This window comes from Lygodium microphyllum, chromosome 18 (assembly GCF_053477565.2).
Source record: "Lygodium microphyllum isolate KBCC chromosome 18, Lygodium_microphyllum_v1.1.10, whole genome shotgun sequence".
Classification (NCBI taxonomy): Eukaryota; Viridiplantae; Streptophyta; class Polypodiopsida; order Schizaeales; family Lygodiaceae; genus Lygodium; species Lygodium microphyllum.
Window position 1 is genome coordinate 9486903 of NC_141152.1, and position 20124 is coordinate 9507026.

The window sequence follows — 20124 nt, forward strand, 5'->3', positions numbered from 1 at the left end:
AGTCCCTCTCTAGATCCTTTGTACTTGTATGCTTGTCGCCCCTCTTTGAAGTTACAAATGCCTCATTGAAGCCACCATACTAAGATGGAAGCCTCCCTTATAACCGCAAAAATGCCTCGTGCTCAAGGAACATCGAGGAAATACGAGTAAACCTCGTTGGCATCGATGACGTCTAGGCGTGCAAAGCATTGGCGACTCCATCAAACTCTTGAGAGAGCTTGTAAAGCACAGTCCCCACAAGATAAGCCTTTAGAAATATGGACTCCACGTGCCGAAGCTAATCCTGTACTTGTGTAATACAAAGTAAGAATGATTGGATATTATCCTTAGGCTCAAACTTAATTTGCCGTAGTTGGCCATAGAGGGTCATTGCATGTATAGTTGAGGGAGTCTCGTACAACATTTGAAGCTCTACTCATATCGTTGAAGTTGTCTTGTAGGAGGTGATTGCCAATAGAACCTCCTTAGAGTTACATTCGAGAAGTAAAATATGCACGGGCATCATTGAAATCCCATATAAGCACAACTTCCTTGTGGATTGTGGTTGTTTTGGTTCCAATCACCTGGAAGAGGAGTGGGAGGCTGAGGATGCTTAGTAGCTCCATAAACCACGTACCGCAATTGCTTCTGCACAAACCAGGCTTTCATAACAGCACTCCATGGTAATTAATTAGGGCTCGGTTGTGAGAGAGAGAGAGAGAGAGAGAGAGAGAGAGAGAGAGAGAGAGAGAGAGAGAGAGAGAGTACAACCAAACACCACAAATTGCACTGCTAAGAGTTCACATGCAATGGAGAGAGGAGCTGATCGGAATCCATATCGAACACGAGACAGCAGCATACAACAATGAGTCACTGGCTGTGTGGGCACCTTGGCACCGGCTCCTCTCTCAAAAGAATCCACAAATGATGGCTGTAATACAGAAGAGGAGTAGGAGCCTGGCAATATATAGGCATAAAATGGGGGGAGCATTAAATGTAGTTGGGCAGCATTAAATGCTCCCTAGCCCTAAAAAGGGCATAAAAAAATGCCAATAAAAATACTACAAAAATGCTGTAGCCTTTGCAGCACAAACTCACTCTGAGCTGACTAATCTGCTAACACCCTCTCTCAGATCAGGGGTGATTTGATACAATACAATAGTACAATGATGGGGTATCATAAACTATATAACATAGAACCACCAGAAGAACCATGGATATCCAAGCAGTGAGTGGGCAGACCACCACCAAGATGCCTCGGAGAGTATCTAACGTCGATGTCGATCATAACAACACCACCTAAAAATAGAGAAGAATCATAGCAACTCTCTGTGTTATGTCACCTATGTCACTCAGGACATACAAGACCAATCTGCCAAACATGTCTCTAAACATGTGACCATGGAATCTCTGCCTTCGGCCAAAACTGCCAAAGTGTCCCCTCATCTGAGCTCCAGACGAAAGCCTCCCGCTCTTTGTCAAGTAACCAGCCCATTATGAACCTGGATGGCAATCCTAGCTCCAGGATTTGTACGTGCCAGATTTCGGTCGATGCGTCAGGGAAGTCCTTCCCTGGATCTTGTGCATCTGTATTAGACATATAGATGAAGCACGGCTGCCCCATCTCACGACCCTCACACTCCCTCTTTGGCACTGGAGAGTTGTGAAGGATGGCTGCATCACCACTACTAGAAAGCAACCGTGGAAGGGGCCACTAAGTCCTTCCCATGATACGAAGAAGAGGATCCTTCCGTGCCTTGGACTTTGCTTTGGCTGGAGGATCGGGATCGGAATGTGAGGCAGATGATGACTCGTCGGAGGAGTTTGCATCCCGCTTTGTCTTCTGCTTCTTTTTCTTCCTGGGAGCCGCTAACTCTTTGCAGTCCTTCCTTAAATGACCTTTCTTGCCACAGTGATAACACTGGGCCTTAGACTTCTTTAACTGTGAACCCCTCTCGGAAGCTGCAAGAGCCTCACCTGAACCTCCATAATGTGACGGAAGCCTCCCCTGTAGTCCCAAAGTAGCCTCATGCTCAAGTAGCATGGAGGACATGTGAAGAAAACTGACAGGAGTTGTAGATGTTTGCGCCCGTAAAGCATTCGCCACTCCATCAAATTCTCGAGGAAGCTTGTAGAGTACCGTACCAACAAGATGTGCGTCTGATAGGGCAGATTGCATAGTGCGAAGCTGGTCTTGGAGTTGGGTAACACGAAGTAGGAAGGATGGAATTGTATCTTTGGATTCAAACTTCAGTTGTTGGAGTTGTCCATAGAGAGTAATGGCCCTCATGGTGGAAAGAGCCTCGTACATCAATTGTAACTTCGACCATACGTTTGAAGTTGTCGTATAGGAGGTGACCGCTGGTAGGACTTCTTTGGAAATACATCGAAGTAATGCTGAATAAGCACGGGCATCATCCGAATCCCATGCAAGCACTGCCTCCTCATGGTTATCTTCATCAAAATCAGATGGAACTGGAGAAGGTTGTTGAGGACGTGCCACAGCTCTGTTAACCACGTACCATAACTGCTTCTGAATAAACCAAGCCTTCATCATTGCACTCCACGTGTAATAATTAGGTCCATGGAGCTTGTCATCAGTGGATGTGCATGGAGGAGCCATCTGGAGAGGATTTAGAAAAGTAGAGAAAAGAAGGAATTGGGAGAGGGAACACAGCCAAACCACGAGCACAGATTGTAAAAAAACAAGAGTTCACATACAATATAACCTAAAAGCTGATCAAAAGAAGCCAAAATCTGTTGCACAAAGTCAAAAAATCAGTTCAAATCTGCCAGGAACAGCAAAAATGGCTGGTTCTGCCAGTCGCCCAACCCAAAATAGTGCTGAAAACAACAAAATGCAGGCTGCACATTGCATAAACAGGTGTAGGGAACTGTAGCCAGCAGCTTGATGATGAAAACACAGGTAGCAGGAGTTGTTGGACAGTAGGCGATGACAAATCTGCAGAAAACGCAGGTCAAACAGGTCGCCTGTATGGAGCAGCAGCTGCCTGCACAACAAGGGTGAAAACAGTCCAAAAATCAGCAATAAAACACAGTAGAAACACAAAACCTGAAAACTGATACCATGTTAGAAGTGGTGCAACAATGGAAGCATAAACAACATGCTGAAATAAACTGCTGAAACACAAGACAAGAGAAAGAATAAACACAAATATAGATGAGAACTCAGATGTATGCCCGGGAAACGGAATCCATACCGAACACGATACAACAGCATACAATAGTGAGTCACTGGCTGTGTGGGCACCCTGGCACCGGCTCCTCTCTCCTCAGAAGAATCCACAAATGATGGCTGTAATACAGAAGAGGAGTAGGAGCCTGGCAATATATAGGCATAAAATGGGGGAGCATTAAATGCAGTCCGCCAGCATTAAATGCTCCCTAGCCCTAAAAAGGGCACCCGAAAATGTCGGTAAAAATACTACAAAAATGCTGTAGCCTCTGTAGCACAGACTCACCTTGAGTTGACTAATCTACTAACAAGACTTTCCATAGCAAAAAACAACAGATAGAGCCGAACAAGGACGTCTGGTACCATGTTAGAAGTGGGTGCAGCAATGGAAGCGTAGAAGACTGCTGTAATAGATTGCACAACACAAGAAAAGAGAAAATAGAACAAAACAAAATAAGGAAACTCAGAGATATGCTCTAGAAATGGAATCCATATTACCATACACAAGACAGTTGCGTGCAACAATGAGTCATTGGCCGTGTGGGTATAGGCATCGGATCCATCTCTCCAACAAGGCCTGCACTAGAATTTGCAGATGATGAGTAAATGATTGTGGAGGAGAGAGCCCGAATATATGGCACAACAATATGCCATAAATATGATCACGTTGGCCAGCATTAAATGCTGGTCGACTAGCCATAAATGCCAAAATCACCATAATAATGACACGTAAAAAATGCCTAAAGTAACTACAATGCCTGGCCCACTAAACCATGTGCATAAACTCACTCATGAGCTAACTAGACTGCTAGCACTCCCTTTATAGCAGAAATGAAAGCCATGCTCCTTTGGTTGCTATAGTTTATGAGCTCTTGGAGGAAGGCATCATGATGTTTTCCCTTCAATACCTTTGGAAAAAAGACATCTTGAGTGGAGAGGATATTTCCATCCATGAAGAGAGCAGGAGACTTAAAAGGTGGGATGCAAGAGAGTAGTAAGCTGATGGACATGTTGTTCCATCCATTCCAAATTTCTCTCTTTCTAGTTAGAAAAAGGATAAATCCATTATATCACTAATGTTGAAGGAGGAAATAAAGCGCGCGCGCGCACACGCGCGCGCGCGCACACACAAAATCTCAAATGAGCATGGAAACTTAGAAATTGACTCTTATCATGAGATTAAATCATTTGGTAGATGCCTCAATCTCAATGTTTGCGTCTAGTATAAAGTGATAGAGGAAGCCTAGAGTAGATCTTTCCATATTTGTCATATAAAGTAGTCTATACAATGGTGTAATTGCAATGACCATTGCTCACATTATTAGAAGGCTGCCACATGGTAAAACCTTTCCATACAAGAGGGGAAAGGGCTGTTAGAGGCTGGTGGAACCTCATTCTAGCATTGGGAGAGTTGAAGAGAGGAGGGAGGCTAAGCTGTTGCAAGTGCTTGTTGTGAAGGTTGTTTCAACCATTGGAGAGTGCGCAAGGGGCAAGATTGATCATCCTAGAGGTTGGTGACTGTATTTTGGGTGAGTGTGGGTTTGACTGCAGTCAGTCAATCAGCCATTCAAAGCAAGGTAACATTAAATTTCAGCGAATTTTGACAATGAAACTTTGAAATTTCTCTCTCTTTAGCTTCCTCAAGAGATCTCAGCCAAATTTAGTCATAGGAGGGTTTGATTGAAGAATTTCCAATGCTAAACCCTAATTTACAGCAGAAATTAGGGTTTACTGGCAGCCACCTTGGGAAGAGTGCTTAGAGTTGAGGGTCTAGTACTTGAAATTCAGTAGCAGTAGGAATTTGTGGATTTTAGAAAATTTTAAGAGGCTAGCCAGCCGACAATAAGTTTGGGGTAGAATTCATCTTCCAAGGAACAAGGTGAAGGCCAATCCCCAAACAAACTGAAGGCAAATTGCAAGTGCCAAAATTTTTCAAGATTATAAATTCTCATTTATACGTGTTTCCAATTTAAAACTATGACACATTATTTTCGACTTTCCTCTGGTTGTACAAAAAGTAGAACTTGCACAAAAATGTGTAGGCCAAAGGCAAGCTAGGTTAGGCTTTGTTAGGTCAAATCCAAGAATCAGCATAAGATGAGTGTAAGCTAGAATATGCTAAACTAGGCTTGACTTGCAAACCATAGGATGTACTTCATCATCAACTATCTACCATATTATCAACTAGCCACATCATTTTCTAAATTAGGCTTGGCCGATTGTTATGGAGAGCAAGATGTATTGAAGGAGATTGGGCTAGATCTTAGTGTATTTCAACCTTCAGCAATATACATTAAAGAAATATTGCAAGAGGTGTGAGTTTTGGGGCCAATCGGGTGTCCAATGTCCAAGATTAAGTGTTCAAGTGTGTATTTTCAGATTTGTGTATTTATTGCTTGCTCTATAATTAGTGCTTAGTTAGGTCACTACCACCCTTGTGAAGAAGGCCAAGTTGGTCTCATGGTTCCATTGCTAGGATACCATCAACTCCCTTGAATTGGTGGGCCCTTGGCCCCCGATTGGAAGTTACAAGCATTGCTTTAGTGCTGAAATTTTAATAACCGAGCATTACAACAAGAATGTCTTCATGTAGTGAGATGGGATTAAGTAGTGATGATGTCTCTCAATTTGAAAAATTTGCAAAGTGTTGGGGGGAATGCAATGCTTGATCTTTGACAAGGCATATATCATGGGCACCAAGTTAAGAATGTGGGAATTGGACAAGAGATGGGTCCTTCTAGGCCTTTGTTGAAGTTTATGACTAGCAAGAGGAAGAGGAACTTGACGACTAATTCAAGGATTAGCTAAGGACAACAGTTGAAATGTTTGTGCAATTGGCAAATGATCCTTAGCTTATGTGCTTTTTGAACTCGCCAAAGGAGGGCTGCAAAGGCAAGAAGAAGAAATCATCTTCAGGAGCTTTGAGACAGCAAGATGCACTGAAGACCAATGTAGTATCTGTAAAAAATAACAGGTATGCTTTGATACCATGTCAAAATAAGTGACAGTGCCAAGAGATAGTAGGGTTTGTGCGGAGTAACATAGAGTGTGTATGACAAACACTGAGTGAGAAGAGAAACTCAGAAACACAGGAAGAACACGGTGATGATGCACTGATTCATGCTATGAGAAGAAAAGTTGATACAGTGGAGTTGAAGCTCAAAAGATAACTACATTGTCCTGTCTGAATTAGGTGGTAGCACCTGTGGGAATCATCTTCAAGAGCTTTGAGACAGCAAGATGCACTGACGACCAATAGTATCTATAAAAAATAATAGGTATGCTCTGATACCATGTCAAAATAAGTGACTGTGTGGAGAGACAGTAGGGTTTGCGCGGAGTAACACAGTGTGTGTAGTGACAAATACTGAGTGAGAAGAGAAACTTAGAAACACAGGAAGAACACGGTGATGATGCACTGAATCATACTATGAGAAGAAAAGCTGATACAATAGAGCTGAAGCTCAAAAGATAACTGCGCTGTCCTGTCTGAATCAAGTGGTAGTACCTATGGGGATCTGCATAGTGAAGGGAGCGAAACACAATCCTTCAGGTAGTGGGCTATCGAAGCAATCATTGGAAGGTGAAAGTCAGCTATCAAGGGAGCAGACCGTAATCCTCTGATGCTGTCGGAGATGTGGAATATGATCACTAGTTGTCGAGGGAGTGAATCGCAATCCTTTGATGCCGAGGAGTGACTTGGGTAGCAAAATGCAAATCCCAGAGTGTCAGAGCTGTCAAATGCAGGGAGAGTAGCCCAGATGTTGAGGCCAAGTGGATAATGATGACGCTAGATGATGGAGGGTAAGCCAGGCTGCAAAAATGTAGGGCCGAGCAGCCTTTGTGATTGACGAGTGATACCAGGTGATGGAGGAGGAGCCAAGCTGCAAAAAGGCAGGTCCTAGCAACCCTTGTGATAGATGAATGATGAAATCACTAATGCTAGGCGGTATAGATTGTTGCCAAAGGCTAGGATGCTGACTCCAAGCTGGAGATGATGACGTTGGGCAAGGAGAAGACCTCTAGATTGAAAACGCAAGTGAAGGTAGAGCTTGAAGGAGAAGGGTACTGATGCCAATGGTGACGCCAAGTGGAAGATGCTCCAAACACAAGGCTTGATGATGGAATAGGGTGCTTGAAGCACAAGAGAAAGGGTGAAGGCAGCCAGGAGTCACGAACTGTAATGTCCTAAAGGGGTGTGAGGGCAGTGGAAGGGGCCGGTGAGAGAAGAGAAGTGGTGGTAATGATCGAAAAAGGTGGGAATGACTGAAGAGAGTGGCGAGAATGAATGAAGTGATTGCCTATTTTTAGGCATTAAGCTGTCTAGTGCGGCGCATCATTGTGTGGGTGCCCATTAAAAAAGTGGCCAAAATGTGGACACCAGTTCTTTTTTGGGCTATCAGTGCGAAACCCTTAATGAAGTGTGTGAATTGAAGAAGTGGGTTTGTCAATAGTAGCATGATGTTTCAAATGTGGGTAATAAGCAAAAGCAAATGATGCTAGTGGGGCAATCGATACAAATGCAAGGTCAACTTGGTAGTGCTAATCTAGTGGTTTTTAGATAGCAAGGCATGCATGCTAATGTGGGATACCTAAGATATTTTTGATGGTGGTTTGGTTTTCCAAGCAATGGCTGATAATGCTTCAGCCATGTGGATGTAAGTACCAAATGTATTTGGTATGCAACCATGTATACATGGTATGGAAGGTCCAATGTATCCGGGTATGGCAAGTAGGATATAAAGTCCTATATATAGTAATGTTGGCATGATGCCCGGGGCACAAGGTAGCATGTTTGACAATGCATATATGCAGGCCATTGTATTTGGAACTCATGGTACTAATGTTGGTCATGCATATGCTTCGTACAATGCTGGTCACAAGGAAAATGGAGCCAATGTACCATTTTTGGCAACAATGTGAAAGTATAAAGGGTCTCCATGGCTTGTAGGAAAAAAAGTCCTAGAACCCAGTGCAAAATTTGGTGCATGAAGAGTTAGAGGTAAAGTTTCCATGTGCTTCTTGGTGAAGTTTTAGTATTGTTTCAGGTATTGATAGCTACAAATGGATTGAGAAGGGTGATGAGGTATATCATCCATAGTGTTGCACTTTACCTTGATTTGTTTTAGTTAGAGCGGACTTTGGATTGGGCTTCATCCAGGTTTAGCAGAGCATAGAGGGTCTAGAATTGCGTGATGCTTAAGGGGGAATGAAATACAGCCTTCGTCCTTGGAACGGGTAGTAAATGACCTGATTAAGTACTAATTACAAGAAGTAAATAAGTCACGTAAATTGAAATGCACACTTCATTGCTTTAATCTTGTACAATGGAGAGCATGTTGGTCCCAAAACTGGCACCCTTGACCCTTGCAATATTTCTTTAACTTTTATTGGAAATGAATGGAGTACAACTGAGATTCTTTAATCTTCTCTGTTAACCCAAGTGTCCATTGCTGTCAAAATTGACCAGCAAAGCCTTCAAACCAATTTTCCCATTGGTTTGCTTGGGGATTGGCCTTTACCCTACTTTTTGAAAGATAAATTAAGCCCCAAATCTGATATGGGCTGGTTGGTCTCTTGAATCTCCTTGAAAATCTTTAATTTCAACTACTAGGATTTAAGTCCCAAGCCCTCAATTTTGAGCACGCATCTCAAGGTGGTTGCCAAACCCTAATTTTTACTGGTAAATTGGGGCTTATAACATAGTTTTTCCAATATCTCCACCTATGACTCAAATGGCTGGATTTTGTTGAGATAACTTGATAGATGGCTATAGGATGAGAAAGAATGCTGTAGAGAGAGAAATTTTAAAGTTTCATTGTCACAAGTGAAACCGGCCTTCCTTCTTGGATAGAGTGGTACTAGTTTTGACACTAATTACAACAAATATAAAATTCACATAAACTAAAAATGTAAATGCTACCACTTAATCTTGGACATTGGACAGCTTATTGCCCCCAAAACTTGGTGCCCCTTGTGGTATTTCTTTAACTTGAGATTCTTCAACCTCCTCTACTAATCCAAGTGCCTCTTGATGTCACAAATGACCAACAAGTCTTCAAATAAAAATTTCTCCTTAATTTGCTAGGGATTGACCTTTACCCATGCTCCACAGGTCGTAATCTTTAGGAAAAAGTAAATCAACCGCAATCATCAGCTTTCCCTGTTTAAGAACAACTGTCTTCACCAAAATTGTCACTAATGGCTGAGAAATGGCCCCAAAAGCAAGCAATAGCAGCCCAACCTTTCTTCCCAACAATCCAAAATACAAAAATGAGATTTCCTTCTTTCTTCAGACCCAAATTAGTTTTCCTAAACTTGCATGGGCAAGTTTTGCCAAGTGGTAGCCTTCTAAATTGAATGTTCAGCATTATCCAGCCCTTGAAAATTATTTCAACAATTATTTTTGTATCTAGAAATATAATCTAATTAGCCAACAACTGAATTGGCTCGGCCAAATCGTCAACCACGTGATCCTAAGCACTCATTAGCTTGGAATTGACATTAATTAATTGATTAATGTCAATTCCCTAGTTTCACCATTGACACTAATGGCTAATTAAATGTTCTAGGCCAAGTTCTGACACCCTACACTATGAAATAATCAGCTTGCACCTGACATGTGCAAGTTACATTAGCACATTTGATTAACTTTTAATTGAATGCTAAGCAAAGTAATAAAATTTCATGTCCTCGTGAAAGGTTGTACCTCTACTTCCCTAGTGATGGAAGACTCAATTATGTGGTGGATCTCAGATGTACTTGGTTTGCATCCACGGTACTGTATGCTGATGGTATTTTTGCCATTGGGATCACAAGGCATGTATGGAATACATGGATGATATGCAATGTATATTTGCAGGTCATGCAAAAGTGCAATTGCATAAGTTACATATGGTTTGCAACTGACATATGCTTTACATGACTATCATGTGGTATATCATTGCTATGAAGTGTTGTTTATGTTCAGCTCATGCATTGCAATGCATTGGTAGTCAGCGTAGTGTTGGGATTCAACATGTGGATGCATCCCTTATGGTTCTGACAGTGGTTATGATGCAAATGCATGGATCACAATCAGTCTAAGCGGCTAGAATTTTAGACGTATAGAGAACATGAGCATGGCTAACCAATAGGTGCCCATGTTGTTTGACTATGGCACCAACATGTATTTCCAATGGTGACAATGGATCCTTTTGACAAATTATAGTGTAATTGAGAGCAATTGCAAGGATTTCAAGGGGGAGGTGTAATGGGAACATGAATTTAATGCTTTGCTTAGCATTTGATTTAGTTATTAATTAAATGTACAAATGTGAGTGCGCATGTATTGTGCAAGTTAGTTTCACAATGATAGGCTAAGGAACTTGAGATTTTAGCAGATGTTAAAAGAAAAAGTTGTAATAAGTTATATTGGTCGAGTATTTTGGCGTAGAATATTTTATTGGCCATTAATGTTAGTGGTGGCATTAGGAACTAGGCATTAATCAATTAATGCCAATTCAAGAGCTAATGAATGCTTAGGAATAGTTGGATGACAAATTGGCCTAGCCAATTTAATTGTTGGCCGGTAACATTATTTTTTTGAGTAAGAAATAATAATTGAATGACTTTTTAGAGTTAATATTCTGAAAATTAATTTAATTGGACCAAGAATTGTTGAAAAATGCAATTAGAAGGCTGCCACTTGGCAAAACCTTCCCATGCAAAGGGGAAAGGGCTGTTAAAGATTGATGGAACCTCATTCCAACATTGGAGAGTTGAAGGAGGAGGAGAGAGGCCAAACTGCTGTAGGTGCTTGTTGTGGAGGCTATTTTGGCCATTAGAGAGTGCACAAGAGACAAACGATAGCAAATCAAGGATTCCTATAGGTTGGCAATAGCAAGATTGATCATCCCAAAGGTTGGTGTTAGTAGATTAGTTAGCTAATGAGTGAGTCTAGATGCAGTTTAGTGGGCTGGGTACACGAGCATATTTATGCATTTTTTGGTGCTTATTTTTGGGATTTTATACCAGACTCTTCCAAAGCACGTCATGTTGGAGAGAGGGAGTGGGTGGTAGTGAAACGAGCCTTCCTTTCGTGGATGGGTGGTAATTCCTTGATTACAACTTAGTTACAGCAGTAACATTTATTGCAAAATCAAGAAATGCAAATTAACTCACAATCTTGGATAATGGACACCCTATTGGCCCCAAAACTAGCGCCCCTTTCGGTATTTCTTTAACTTAATTGAAGAAGAAGTTGATGTACAATGGGATTTTCCCAATCTCTTTCGGTATTCCAACTCCCCTTGCTTTCCAAACCATAAATCTTCAATTTGATTTGCCCCTTGATTCGGGTAGTCAATTGGCCTTCACCCGCTTTGATGGAGATGGAAAATGCTCCAAATTCATTGATTTGTTGGTTTCTCCGCTTGAATTTGATCGAAAAGAGCTTTAGCCGGGTTAAATCTAAGTCTTGGAGCTTCCAATTTTTGGCATGCTTCCTGAGGCTATTGCTATACCTTAATTTCTGTTATGCAGATTAGGGTTTACAATAGAGAAATCTGAAATTTCTCAGGCTTTGATGATTCCAATGTTGTAATCTTCGAAACAAGGCTAGGAGACGAGAGAGAATGCTGAGGAGAGAGAAAATTCAGACTTTCTTCGCGAAGAATTGAAGAAAATTAGTCATGTACTGTTGCCACTCTATTTCAACAGCTTGTAGATATTGTGGCTTGTTGTTGATTGGTCTTTTCTTGCCCTTGGGTGCCTTAGAAGTTAGGTACCATTAAACACCACTTCTTTAGTGTCACCAATTGACACTTATGTCCAAATGAATGACCTAAGCCAACAACTGGTGCTAGATACCGCCAAGTACCTGTGTAACATAACTTATAGCAGCTTTTGCCTTTGACATTCTGTGATTTCCTCAGGTCCCGGGCTCGCAAATTTACTCTAACTTGAGTTACACCTCACATGTGCAACATTCACTTAACCATGTGATTAAAAATTAATCCACATGTTAAGTGAGGTTTCAAAAATTCTTGTCCTCATGACATTTGACATCAATCTTTTTTTTCCAACAGTCCGCATTTTACTTTTCAACATTATTTAATGACTGTTTTGCTGCATTTAATGTTCACCGTGCCTGTGTTTTGACCTGTTTTCTATCCCATTGCTGCATTTATTGCCTAAATAGCTTGTGTTTTGCAGATCTTACCTTGTGTTTATTGCATCTAATGTAGACAATTGTATTCTCAGGTCTTTTGATTGTGTTTTATGCGTTTTTGCAGTAGTCGGCTTTTTGGTTAGCTTTTGTGTAATACACTGTGCAAACTTGTGCAAGCGCAGTTTGTGTTGTGTTTTGGCTATACTCTCTTTGTGATTCTTATCTTTTCTATATCTTCTCCTTCTATCCTCTCCATATGGCACCTCCTTTGTTACACTACTAATGATAAACTTTATGACCTTGATTATCTTACATGGAATGTTGTCATGAAAGCATGGTTTGTGTAGAAGCAATTATGACTGGCAGTCACATCATGTCAACTGTAGTGGTGTGGGAGAAGCTTCATATGTTCTACGAGGCTCCATTGACTATGTGTATAGTGACTCTCTATGGACAGCTCTAGCAGATGAAGTTTGAGCCTAAAGATACTATTTAGTCTTTCTTGCTTTGCGTTGCATAGGTACAAGGTCAGCTTTGGTACATAGTTTGCACTTCAAGAGACTCACCTTGTAGGGATTGTGCTCTATAAGCTTTGTTCGGAGTTTGATGGAGCAACCAATGCTTTGCGGGCCCAAATCTCATTGACACTAGTCGATTTTTGCATATGTCCTCGATGTTGCTTAAGTATGCGGCGTCATTGAGATTACAAGGGAGGCTTCCATCTCAGTATGCTGGCCATTACGAGGCATTTGCATCTTCAGAGAGGGGTGATAGGAAAAAGAATTCAAAGGCCCAATACTATCATTGTGGTAAAGAGACATTTGTGGAAGGAATATAAGGAGTTAGCGGCTTTGTGGAAAAAGAAGGAGAAGCATGATGTGGACTCTTCCAATGAGTCATTTTCATCCTTGTCTGGCTTTGACTCGGATTCTCCAATTAAGGCAAAGGTCAAGGTGTAGAAGGGGCCATCTTTTTCAGAGTAGGGGAAGGGGCTAGTTGCCTCTCCCTCTATTGCTTTCTAGTGTTGGCGATGTGGTTGAAGTCTAGCAGGTTTTGAAATCTTGGAGTTGGGATTGATATTCAAGTTCATAATGGGTTGTTTAATGATAGAGAGCGAGATTGGCTCCTAGTTCGAGCTTAGATGAGGGGACTTTGGTGGTTTGGCCAAAGGCGGGGAATCCATGGTGACAAGATGGTTATGACTATTATTGCGTGTCATGAGGACATGAAATTTTATTGCTTTGCTTAGCATTTGATTAAAAGTTAATCAAATATGCTAATGTGACTTATACATGTGGGATGTAAGTCAAATATATCACAATGTGGGACCTAGGATTGTGAGATATTTGTTGATGCCGAAAGTAAAAGTTATAATAAGTTATGCTTGATATATGCTAGGTGGTACTCGGTGTTAGATTTTCTCCTAGACTAATTTATTGGCCACTAATGTTGGTGGTGACATTAGAGACTAGGCATTAATTAATTAATTAATACGAGTCTAAGGGTTAATAAGTGCTCATGGATACTTGGAAGATAAATTGGCCTAGCCAATTCAATTTTTGGTTGGTGCAATTAAATTTTTTAGCACTAGAATAATTATTAATTAATTTTCAGAATCAATATTTTGAGAATTAACTTAATAAGCTGAATAACGTTGGAAAATGAGATTAGAAGGCTACTACTTGGTAAAACTTGCCCATGCAAGTAGGAAAAACGTTTTTAGGGGCTGGTGAAAGTCTATTCCAACCATTGCGAGAGAAAAGGAGGCTGTTAGAGAGTAAGAAGAGGCTAATGATGTGATTTGGAACCACCAAGGATTAGTTTTACAATATGTGACAATAGTTTGGAGCCCTCTAGGAGTAGGTGATAGTAGCCCAAGGTCCTTTTGGTGTAGATGACAGGATAGAAGAGGGGATAGTACTCTTTGGTGGTCCTAAGGTATAGGTGACAGCTTCCATGGCTGTTTTAGCAAGGCAATAGTAGCTTTTCTGTGTTTCTTGCGATGAAACTTTGAAATTTCTCTCTCTACAACATTCTTTCTCATTCCCCATCCATCTCTCAAGTTATCTCAACATTTTTCAATAGTTTGAGCCATTAAAGGAAGTGATTTGAGTCAATCTTTGCTATAAACCCTAATTTATAGCAGAAATTAGGGTATTGACACTCGCCTCGGGATGTGTGCTTAGAATTAAGAGCCTAGGACTTGAATTCCAAGAGCTGTAATTAAGGAATTTCAAGGAGATTCAAGAGGCCAACCAGGCGTTGGGGTTGAATTTGTCTTTCAAGGAGTAGGGCGAAGGCCGATCCCCAAGCAAACCAAGGGGCAAATTGGTTTGGAGGATTGCTTGTCAGGTGACAGCAAGAGGCACTTGGATTAGCGGAGGAGGTCAAAGGATCTCAGTTGTACTCCATCCATTTGCAATAAAAGTTAAAGAAATACCGCAGCGGGCACTTGTTTTGGGGCCAATAGGTTGTCCAATCTCCAAGATTGTATGGTAAAGTGTGCATTTCAGTTTTGTGAATTGTTAATTGTTGCAAATAAGTGCTTAATTAGGTTATTTACCACCCTATTTGAGAAAGAAGGCTGGTTTCACTGTGAGGCATTGTTGACAGCCATAGAGAGCTGCAGCCTGCTATGATTCTTCTGTGTTTTTAGGAGCGAGGAACATTAGGATACTTGTTCAGTTTTTGCAAAGGAACATTAGTACATTTGTCCAGTTTTTGTAACTGTTCATTTCTTGCTTTGCACAGGCCACTTCTTGGTTTACGTGGTAGTTCGACACTAAGTTGTGCACGAATATTTTAGGGCATCCTGCCAGTACAATGACAGATTGTCATTTCATTTCATCCAGTCATCTTTTCTTCAATGTCCTGACTGGTGATATGTATTGTACCTTGTGCAACGGTTGCTTTTGCATTCAGCCATCTTCATTGATTTTGCTAATCAATACATTATCTTTGTTTGTTTTCAACATTCTCTCACTTCATCTTTACTCCTATGTGCATTTTGTTCACATAGTTGAAGTAGTACAATTCAGTACAAGGTTTAATACTTCTCTGATCATAGATGTGATGATTTGACTATTTTATGGATGCAATGTATTGGAATTGGCTGTGGAGTTTTGTGCGCTTATCATTGCAAAGTTGAACTGTTAATGCATAAACTTACATTGTTTGCTGTGTCGATGCTGTGTGTATATGTTCACTGCATGCTTCTGACCTGGCAGTGATGAGTTTCCTTCTTGATGCGCATCTTGAATACTTGATTAGCTGCTGGTTTGTGTGTACAATTTTGTGTATCAGTAGTCCAGCTCTAATGCAATCTGCTACATATGTTCAGGTGTTGCTGGTTCAATACTTGTGAAGAATGGTAGTTTTTCTGACTTCTTAAATGATTCATATAAGGTTTGTGCTTCTTTTCTTTTCCCTTCTTTGTCTTATGTTTTGATAGCATAAATGACAATGTGGGCGGTTAGTTATTCATGGAGTGCGATTGGTTTTCTTTATTTCTTTCTTAGATAAAGGCATGTGCATATATGTATTCCATGTGTGTGTGCTCACATGCATGCACACAATCTCTCTCTGCCTCTGGGTCTCTCTGGCTGCCTGTGTGTGCGCGTGCGCACGCATGTGTGCATCCATCCACATCCATCTTCACTCAGCACGGGAGGCATCCTCCACTTAAGCATGGATGAGATAGAGCAGTGTTGACGTCATCTGATGACAGCTCTACTGCAGACCAGAGTGGTGGCCTGACACCAGTCACTATCTATGGATGCCTATGGATGGTGGCTTCATCTAGGACTATGGGCAGACTTGAGTCCAGTTTCTGTTAGCCTTGTCTCCATCCTCATTATAGTTGATCTCTTTTCATTCCTTTTATTCAGATTCAGCCAGACTGACTTTTCAGATCTAGATTAGATTAGACTAGATTTGTTTGACACTTTGTACTTTCACACTTGTATGTGTCTCCTCTATTATGCATTTCATGATGATATGCTTTGCAAATGTACTATAAACTCAGGTCTCAGGGGTCTTTATGTCATGTTGCAGATGTTAATATACTTCAGAATGATTAATAGTCTCCCCTCCCCCCCTGCAAAGACAACTTTATTCCATGTGAACATAGCTGAAGCCAAAAAATTGAAAAGACATGCACAACTCAACAGAAGATAGGAAATCCCAAGAAAGGTGGAAGAGATTCTTAAATCTTTATCGTAGAGATTTGTACAAGTATTGGTTTTGAGAGCCCAAGCATGAACCAAAAATTCAAATCCACAAAATTGCCTAACTATCCTATTCGAGACAGCTCTTTACTCTATCTTAATCTACTTCGAAGAATCTGCACCTAGATCAAGCCACGATCACTTCAGCTTGCCTCAATCATACATTCCCTCCAACATGTGGGTAAGACTCAATGTCTGCTGCCTCTTGCAATTAGGCTAGAACAGAAGGAGAAGAAGATGCATTTGCTGATCTGCTCTAGGATCCCATGATCCCCTATGATGCCTCTTCACGGCTGTCATGTCGATTTTTATCCCTTTATGGCGAATGTACTGCTTCAGATTCATTTGGAGGCTGTCTTCATTGACTCCCTCCACTTGGCCTGCTCCTAGAGAGTGTGTTTTGAGTTTTTTTTCACTCTTTGGACATATAATATTTTATTCAATTCATTGAGTTACTGCCTCACTTTAGACTTTGTATTTTGAGTTTTTGGAGTTTCTCTTTGAGTTTAGTTGTTTTAGTTGAGTTCCTGCACACTGTGTTTTCTTTGGAAACCCTAAGGTACTTTGCTCACATGGTGCCCACACCACAAACTAGCATAGAAGACTTGTCACGCACGGTGTCCAATCCGCCTTTATCTTGAACATCACGCGACCACTCCAATGAGAATCATGTGGCTAATAGCATTGCTATCCACCAATCAAGGCTTTGGCTCTAAAGATGCCAAAGCAAATGCCCCTTTGAAGCAAGAAGAGTGACAAACACAAACTTTGTAGTTGGTGCCGTAGAGCTAGAGTCCTTTGTAGCCATGTCAGATGCCTTAATGTCCTTAAAAGGATGCAGATGTGTCAACATTGATCCTTTGTATGGGTACCCTTTTTGCAATATGGGCAGCTCTTGGAAGATCCTGCCTCTCTTTCTTTCCTTTGTGCTCCTTATGATCTTTCTTACTCTTATCTTTCTTCTTCCCTCCCCCATTGGAATTTGCAGTGAAAGCCTAGGTGATTGCTCACGATCTTCTAAAGGTCTCAGAATGTTGAGCCTCTTGCTTAAGCACTAATGGAACGAACTCCTCCCAAGTCAAAGGTTCAATTTTCATGAGCTTGTGAAGTAAGCAAAAGTGGTATTAAAAAATATCGTACATGGGGGAGGGAAGATGGGTGAGCAAGATAACTACCAAGTCCCTAGAATTCACCACCCAACCACATGATGCCAACTCAAACTGAATTTGCTTCATCTTGTTATGTGTTGCTTCCTCATGGCAGGAGACGAGGATGGGGACATATGATGAATTTGCATTTCCAATGTGAGCTGGTGAGAAAAAGTGTGAACCTTGGTCCTCATAGACATTCTTGAGTTTAGTCCATATCTATGTTGTGGAGCTAAAAATGCATTACAAATTGATTGGCTCTTTTAAACAGCTCGATAACATGCAATTACCAAAACTTTCATTAAAAAAGAAACGCATTCCTAGTAAAGGGGATGCAATGGCAGCGGAGAAGGAGAAGAGGAAGATGCGGGAGAGAAGAGCACACACAATGTAGGTGCTATCACGAATAATATATATATAACAGTCTTATTGCACTTTCATATTATATATGAATAAAGAATGGGCGGTCTATGTACATGGGTAGGCCCAGTGGCCTTTTACTCCAACAACCTCCCACTAAAAGGCCAATGTGTCGGGGAGTGAAAAACAAAGGGAAAAAAAAAGAGAACAGGTGAGGGATCATGACATCTCACCCAATGCCAATCGGAAAGTGAGCTATGCAATAAGCGGGAACCTCTGCGAAAGAAGAGTGAAGTATCCCCAAGTCCATGATATCCAGGAGACAAGCTATCCCACAGCTCCATACAACGGCAATCCAAGAATGCTTCTCATGAAGCAAGCACAACTCATGAGTGCAAGGCTGTAATGCATAAGCATTAGAGTAGCGCATAGCATCAGTGTGGCGCATAGGAGATAGCTAAGAGTACATAGAGTCTCCAAAATCAATCATAGAAGAAGGGCCAGTATCTCGGTGACGGAGTTTCAAGATAGTATGTGGCCTCAGTGAAGTGGAAGACTGACATACGACTGTAGCATCAACCATAAAACGCACTGAATGCGCATCAAGATGCTTGAGAGATGTCTATGTCTCGTAAAAGACAGCATGACGGATGCGTATAACCTGTTGGGCATCCAATTCCCATAACCTGTAAGCCCGAAAGTCACCATCTCCATAACCAAGGAGGATACATTTGTGTAACATAGGCATATCTGGCATACATATAAATGCTTGGCAGTCAAACATCCACAAGTAATCATAGGAGGGTCTCATGCCACTCCATGCCTAGTATGGTGTAATACCATCCAAAGTCAGACATGGCATCCTATTAAGCAAGTAGACTGTTGTCATAAGGGCCTTAGCTCAAAAGCCATAAGATAACCTAGCTATGGTAAGCATAGAAGCAAACTTTGCGTGTAGAGTCAGGAACATGCCATGAGCAATCCCGTAATATCCTGGGCATAGGAAATCAATGCCAAACTGTTGACAATAGGACTGAAAGTTGGGAGAGATAGCATGACTCTCATAATCCATCTGCAAGCACCTAGGCCTACAACCAATAGAATTCATAAACCTGTCAAGCATAATTGTGGTATCCTCAATCCGTACCAAGGGAAAAGCCCAAACATGGTGGGTAGCATGATCCACGAAGGTCATAAAGTACCACACTTCACCAAGTGATTGGGAAGGTATAGGTCCATATACTGCACAATGGACAGGATCTAGAGGATCATGCCTCTCACGATTGCCATGTGCCAAAGGGGCTCTGCAAGGACTATAAGAACAATCAAGGCAAGCATGAAGATCTGCATGTGACATAAGAGGCAACAATGAGTTTGAACGAGACAAGATCTCCATCTCTCTATGGTGCATATGGCCTAGGCAATAATGCCATAACAATGCATGTGGTATCTGGATAACTGCAACCATAGAATCTCCCACATGAGAGACAATCCATAGTATCGACGGAGCTCAAGGAGTCGAGGGCTGTCCCAACAAAGGGAACCTGCTTATAAAGACAATCATCTGCAAGTACATCAGTGGTAGAAGCATGCTGCAAAGACTCATGAAACCTCAACGGACGGGAGGACATAAAGGCATTAACCAAGGATGCAAAAGCTCCCACATAAAGAAGAGTTATAGCCAATTGCATGACATAACCAACCACAGTACGGTAAAGCATAAGACATTTGTCATAAGAGCATACGGTATTCAGCCATGAAATCAGCCCATAACCATATGCATATGCATAGCTCTGCAGTACATCATGCCACCTAGGAACATCCAAGTCAAGTAAGGACCGACAAGTGGCAAAGCATTTTGCAAGAGTCAAGCTCCAGGAGAAGCCCAAACATCTGTAAAACAACATCCAAATAAGTAGCTTTGTAAGGTACAAGACAATAAACAAAGTGCGTAGCCAGGTAAGCATGTATAGTATTTGCTATTTGACATGCACGGGCAACAAGAGCCCAACTAGCATAGTGGCTAGGCAACAAAGAAACAAGAAAGCCATAACTGCATCCCAA

General features: G+C 41.4%; 1 protein-coding gene across 1 annotated transcript in view; it reads left to right on the top strand.

The window, feature by feature from the left end:
• Positions 1–20124, top strand: part of LOC148020566 (uncharacterized) — a 131685-nt gene that overhangs the window by 4962 nt on the left and 106599 nt on the right. Inside the window, exon 3 of the mRNA XM_087698341.1 lies at positions 15667–15731. Coding sequence (XP_087554467.1) covers positions 15667–15731 — 65 coding nt within the window. The remainder of the gene's footprint in view (positions 1–15666; positions 15732–20124) is intronic.